The sequence below is a fragment of the Austrofundulus limnaeus genome, unplaced genomic scaffold (genome assembly GCF_001266775.1).
Source record: "Austrofundulus limnaeus strain Quisiro unplaced genomic scaffold, Austrofundulus_limnaeus-1.0 Scaffold19, whole genome shotgun sequence".
Lineage (NCBI taxonomy): Eukaryota > Metazoa > Chordata > Actinopteri > Cyprinodontiformes > Rivulidae > Austrofundulus > Austrofundulus limnaeus.
The window spans coordinates 825,584-832,618 of NW_013952421.1; the positions used below are offsets into that span (position 1 = coordinate 825,584).

The following is a 7,035-nucleotide window of genomic DNA, read 5'->3' on the forward strand; positions in this document are numbered from 1 at the left end:
ACTCGCTGATAGCACAATTTCTTCCTCTGGACACCTGACATGCTCATTTTTCAACCGTTTCCTATCCAAACAATCCAACCTGAATAACAGAGATCTTTACCCGGAAGTACTCGATCTCATAACCTTTGTCCGGAAGTTAGCAGAAGCCATATTGTGCACATAGCCAATTGAAAAGAAATACTGTTAGCTCTTCTTGTTTCTGAAATTCACAAAAAGCAATCATGCACCCTGAGCAAATCACATAAAATCACAAATTGAAAACATCATCCTTAAAGTTTAATGAGTTTGTTGCATTTAAAGCTTAAATTATGCTTTCTTTTAATTTGTGTTTGATGCTTCGTGGCTTGCAAGATCCACCTTATAGCACACAGCCTGACCCAAAAAAATGCAGCTTCCATCATTTCTAAATCTTCTATCATTTCACCACAAATCTTCAAAGATACGAAGCCGACAGGATCGAGCGCCAGTATTAGGGTGAATTACATTTTTAACCTGGTTGCTGAAAAATCTATGAGATGACAATGTAAAAAAATAAAATAAAAACACTTTTAACCAAAGTCAAATGTGGACGTTGGGAAACGTATTGATTTATTTTTCAGGTGTTCCATAAAACACAATCAAAAGCTATAAACAGCATAAATTTTAATGTAACAATCTTATCTCTGCTAAACACAGAAACTGGGGCAATATAACAAAAATATACGGTTATGGCAAAAATCAATGTGTGCAGTGTCAGTATTGTAAAGGATTGTTATAAATTGAAAAACACAAATTGCATTAACATGGACTTAAATGATCACACAGCCAATTTAGGTGATAGTTGCTAAAATACAGTGTGTTGTGCTGACAGAAAAGAAAAGAGAGAAAAATATGGATCTGTTGCAACTAATACCATACAGCCCTGCTAAATGTAAACTAAAATGGAAATGGGAAGTTTTATTACAGCTGGTTTGAAGTCAAGCACAAAACTAAAAACAATACGGCATCAAATCCTTTACAACAGAGTGACACATGCAGCATAAGCCTAAGGCTTTTTCACCCTTACATTTTGTATTGGGACTTTGTCAAACACTGATTTGTCTGTATAGGTGTCAACTTTTAAAGAAGAAATTTCATTCCTTCTAGGCAAAAATTTAAACAATGATCCAGTGTGAGCCGTTTGAAATATGTTGGGGATATTTGTCAGCTACTATCATACCTAATTTCAGCTCAAGCTGTAAAATTGACTGATTTATAGCGTCTGTGGCGGCCATCTTGAACAGGGCTGAGTCTAAAACGTAAGGAAATTTGTATTTGGTAGATTATTTCTTTGGTGTAACAATGCTTCTTGGCAATAAATGTTGTAGCGTTAGAAAGCCTGTTAATTTTCATTTTAAACGGTGCCACATTTGTAAGGAACATGCATTTGTGGGATGAGTGGAGCTGAGTATGTGGGTTGCGCACATGAAAAATTTGAACATCTTCCTTGCTATTGTCAAACATTTTGTTGCAGAATGGATCTCTCACCTGTTCTGAAGGGATGGGTGTAGTACGGTGGTCCGGTCTGCCCCCCACTGGTGCTGTACACACTGAGCTGGTACTGTGATCCTGGACTGAGATGTCTGACGGTTATGGTCTTAACTCCAGCGGGAAGCGAATGCCAGTCACACCTATATCCACACGATCCCACGCACACACGGCTGCAAACGCCAGGACACACACACACCTCCACCCCGTCCACCACACCCATCGTAGGAGGCTGAACGTACAGCTGAGTGAAGTTTGGGCCCACTGAAAGCGGGACTGTGACCTGCACGGGCAGAGGAGCTGCACAAACACAAAGAAATGAGTCAAATTCATGATAAAAAGATTTGGGCAGGTTTTTTTTTAATATACCTCACCTGTGGTGTGTGTGATCCTGGACTCCTCGCTCCTGTCGTTTCCCCTCAAAGCAACAACCGCTACATCATATGTGTGACCAGGAATAAATGGGCCCATGTTCACACAGATGGATGTGTTTGTCCAGAGTTCACCGGAGCTGGAGGCGTTCATCCATTGTGAGGAAACGGTGGGATTACCGAGAGACTGGGACGTGATATAGTAACCATCTGGATGATCATCAGGTGGACTGATCCAGCAGACCGTCAGGTTTCCCTTTGTGCTCAGCACCAGCAAGTCAGAGGGGGGCTTCACCGCTAACAGACACAAAAAACTGTTATTCTGCTCAACGCTGGGACATTTAGAGTTCTTGTTCCTAATGAAATCCAAAATTCCAAAAATTGGTAAGGCTAGGAACAATAATAACTCACCTTAAAAATAAGAGTTTAATTTGAAATTTCATTTTAAGTACTAAGAATTTCTAAAAATTAAGAGTTTTCTATGAAACTATAATACTTAAAAGCAAACATAATAATTATTAATCTTACAGTACAGAGAAAACTATTCTTGATATTTAGGGACATAATATACCTAAAAAAATATGGTTAATGCAGCATTATAACTGAAAATGAGGTGTATCAGACAAATTTAACTGAATAAACCTAAATATATCCAGTGCAGAGCATTATATAATTCAATTCTAAATACCAATATTTCAATATATATAATGAATATAGGAAATATATTGCAACTTACATGCACAAATTTAATTTCTACTTGTAAATAAAGTTCAAAAACACAAGTTAAAACGATTTACTGACTCATCAAAGTGAGCTTTGTGAAAGCAAATAGCTATTAGGAACTCTTGGCTTTGCTGTGTGCTCACCTGTCTGTACAGTCAGAGGCTCCTGTCTGCAGCTCCATACACCAAACCGAGTCACTGTGAACACCTCAACCCTGTATTTCCTGTGAGACTCAAGTCCTCCGATCACAGCGCTGTACAACTGCTTCCTGTCAGACACCCTGGAGATGTCGGTAACGACGCTCTCCTGTCTTGAAGACACGTCTTTGCAGAGAACAGCAAACGTCCATTCGTTCACACACTGTGCATCTGGCAGCTTCCAGTGGACACTAATGTGACTGGCTCTAACGGTGCCAACAGTGATGTTCTGTGGAGGAAAAGGTCCTGTAAGGAATGAAGTGAAAACATTTGACATTGTTAGCATGTCATATGTACAGTATTCTCTGCAGTAACTTCTGTGTGTGAATATGTATTAGCTGACTCACTCATGTACGCAGTTTGAGTTTGTCCCAGGCTCCAGCTGGGGCCAGCAGGACGAGAAGCTTGAAGAGTGAAAGTGTAGATGCTCCCCGGAGACAAACCTGCCACAGTTACTCCTCTAGAGGAGAGAGAAATAGGGACCCTTGTAGTTCTTCTGAAAATTGTCTTTGTTCTCTTTTTGTCCTCCGACTCCCTGCATCCATCTGTTACAGAACCACCCAGCTTGCCATTTTCTCTTTCTTGATACTGGAGGAGTATTTCAAAGGATGAAAGATTGAGGAAAGGTGAAAAGTCACCCCAGCGAAGCTCCACCTGTTGGTCTGTCACCTGAACCAGGTCAAATGAAAATGATGCAGCAGCTGACGGGACTGCAAATGAAAGAAAAAATACTTCTAATAATAGAATAAGGACAAGAAAAGTAGCATTTTATGTGACAAAAATGTGACTGTTTAGTGTTGAACGACTAAAGAAACTTAATGAGAAAGATATAATAAGTTTGTACAGCTAAAGGTAGCAAAACACTAGCTAAAAGCTATAAAATGCAAGCTAAAGTAGCAAAACACTCTCTTAAAAGGTAAAACTAGAAAAATGCTAGATTTATCCATCCATCCATTTTCTGTGCTTATTCCTTTCAGGGTCACTGGTGCCCATATCCAGCAGTCACAGTGCAAAGGGCGGAGTACACCCTGGACAAGTCACAAGTCCATCACAGGGACACACAAAAAGGCTAAATATTGGCTAAAAAGCAAAAGAAGCAAAACCATAACTAAGCATAGCAGAACTCTAGCTAAAAGGTAAATATTAAAGGGAAAAAAAAGCTAACTACATGTAGCAAAATGCAAGCTAATAGCTAACAAAATAGCAAAATGCCAGCCAAAAAGGAAAAATTACAAAATGTTAATTAAAAGGATGAAAACAGCAAAACTAGCTAAAGCAGCAACACACCTGCTAATACGTAAAAGTAGCAAAATGCTAGCTAAAGCAGCAAAGTACTAATTAAAAATTAAAATTAGCTAAAGGTTAGTAAAAAGTAGCAAAATGCTGACCAAAACTTAAAGTAGCATGACAAAAAAAATAAAGACAAAAGTAGAAAAAAGTAGAAGAGAAAAACCGAGCCTGGGTTAGATTTATAATAGAAATGTGTTTTTGAAGGATTTAGAGATCTTATAGTGAAAAATATTTTTTTAAAAAAGTAAAATATTTTTGAAAAGTATAAAATGTTAGCACAAACATGTTAAAACAAAGACAGAAGAAAAGACAGTAAAGAGAAACAGGATCACTGTCGTGTGAATGTTGTGCATTAGCTTTAATTAGTCTGGTTAATAAATCTCGTTATATTATTTACTGGTGTATTGGCAGATGAAAGGTAAGGGGATGTCGCAGAAGAACGGAGTAAGGAAGTATCCTGGTCTCATGGCCTTCCTCTGGAAGGCGAAACAGTCCGTATGATTCTCTGGCAGCAGAGTCATTAAAGCGTTGGTTTGATTATACGGTGAACCATCAGACCAGAGAGCGTGGCCTTCGTCCTGTGGGGTGAGGGGGGAGAGACAAACATCATTATGTGTTGCGAGGACATGACCACTCGCGTCATTACTGAAGGAAAAACAAACCTCCTTTTTAAGGAGTAACTGCTGCAGATTGATCACTTTACAAAGTAAACCCTGCTCATCACACTTTCACTGATGCAGCATCTAAAATAAATACATGAATAAAAAACGAATTCAATAAGTATACCTAACACTGCACACCTTAATGACTGGTCTTAAATAAAAGAGCTTCAAGTCTATCACCTTGTTTTAAAAGTGTCTTGATGGAATTGTCAGAGTAAAAGAAAAGGTTTTGTTGTAAATTTTAAGTTTTGTGTCCTGCAGCTCATTTCCCACAATTACTTTACTCCTAGAGGATAATAAAAACAGGTGCGCAGCGCAGTTTAAAATCTTTACTCACTGATATTTTCCTCTTTTTTATGTGAACTTATTCAAAGAAATTATCTGGTGAAGCCTTATCTTAACCCCACAAACAAACATAATTATGCACATCTTACATTTTTAAGAAAAAGGATCAAAGCAAATTTGCTGTTTATGCACACAGAATAAAAGCTAAATATAAATTATACTTCACCATCCCAAAGGGAAAGTTGTCTTTGCTGGAAAACTAAGGCACATTTATTTGAAGACTGGTGTTACAGTCAATGTTGCTGCAATAAAAGGCAGGCAGTCATGTAACTGTGTGTGAGTTTGTATCTGGCTGTTAGCAAAATATCTTGTGAATCACCGGACAGAAGCTGGTCTATAACCTTTGGAGTCAACCTGATTTAAGATAATTAACCGTAGGAAACACAAAAATGGCTGTAATTGTGTCATTTTTACAGATATTGAGCTACATTTTGGTGCAGTATTTGCTTAGAGTCATCTCCAACACATACTCTGAGGGCTAACAGATTGTGCGAAATCTGTTAGCCCTCCAATCCTTCCAAGAAAGTTCCTTCATCACGTTCACTCAAAGGTTGCACTTTAAATGCAAACATACACTAACTTATAGTGTTTGCTCTAATCAGAAGGCCAAAATCTACATTGATGCACCAGAAAACATAATTAGATATGGAGCAGTTAAATGTTAGATGTTTAGTTCTTCTAAAGTAAAAAATTTAGACTTTTATCAAAGTGAACATAAAGTTGAATGCTAAAAAGAAAATTTTGTTAAAGATGTTCCAACAAAGTGACACTGATTTGATTGTTGAAAAGAAATATGAATACAAAAAGAGTGTATGTTAAAATTAAAAGAAAACAAAACAACAAAAAGCAATATAATCATTACAATACAGTTTTAAATTTTGCATCTAAAACCTCAAATTGCTGACATGGAGAGCTCATATAAATTACTTAAGAACAAAAATAGCTAAATCTGTTGGAGTACTGTGTAAAGTAAGGGAGTTATTCAATGATAAAGCTCTGTTTATATTGTATAACTCAATAATTGCTCCACACTTGATTTACTGTATTGAAGTCTGGGGTAAAGCATGTAAAACAATCACAAATCCTTTTTTAATTTTACAGAAAAGAGCCGTAAGAATTTTCACCAGAAAACATTACAGTCACCCTTCGAATATATTATTTTGTAAATTAAAATTATTAAAAATTTTATGAGTTGGTTGATTATAATATTTTGCAGCTTATGTATAAAGCACATAAAATGTTGCCTTTAAACATCCAGTTACATTTTGTTAAGAGAGAAAGTTCTTACAATCTTAAAAGGCTTGAGATATTTGTGAAACCAAGAATAAAACAAACTTGAAGGACCAATGTACTTCGGTTCAGGGAATAAGATTGTGGAATAATCTGGAAAGTGATTATAAAAATGCCGGTTCAATGTATTCAGTGTGTTAAGAGAGGGATAAAAATAGGTTTATTAAAGAAATATGAAATTGTATAATGTATATCAAAGTTGTTGTTTGAGAAGGAATTGAAGTTTTTATTTTGTTTTTGTTTCTTGATTATTATTGCTTGAAATTAATTTTAGAAAAAAGGGGCAGATATAAGATTTTTTTCATCTTTCTGCCTCCTTTCATTTCAATTTGATTTGTATATTTCTTTTCTTTCTTTTTTTTTGCTGTGTATACAGCGGGTAAAATACAGTAAGTATTGAACACGTCAACATTTTTCTCAGTAAATATATTACTAGAGGAGCTAATGACATGAAATTTTCACCAGATGTCGGTAACAACCCAAGTGATCCATACATACAAAGAAATCAAACCATAAATGTCCAGAAATGAAGTTATGTGTAATAATGTGGAATGGTTGAGGGAAAAAGTATTGAACATGCTTACTGAAATTTATCTAATATTTGTACAAAAGCCTTTGTTGGCAATGAATGCTTCAAGATGCCTCCTGTAT

At 36.4% G+C, this 7,035-nt stretch overlaps 1 protein-coding gene across 1 annotated transcript in view; it reads right to left on the reverse strand.

The window, feature by feature from the left end:
• ptprq (protein tyrosine phosphatase receptor type Q) overlaps positions 1–7,035 on the reverse strand; it is a gene marked incomplete in the record, with an annotated part of 45,048 nt that overhangs the window by 34,125 nt on the left and 3,888 nt on the right. Inside the window, 5 exon segments of the mRNA XM_014003506.1 lie at positions 1,507–1,806; positions 1,881–2,174; positions 2,744–3,043; positions 3,145–3,507; positions 4,485–4,665. Coding sequence (XP_013858960.1) covers positions 1,507–1,806; positions 1,881–2,174; positions 2,744–3,043; positions 3,145–3,507; positions 4,485–4,665 — 1,438 coding nt within the window.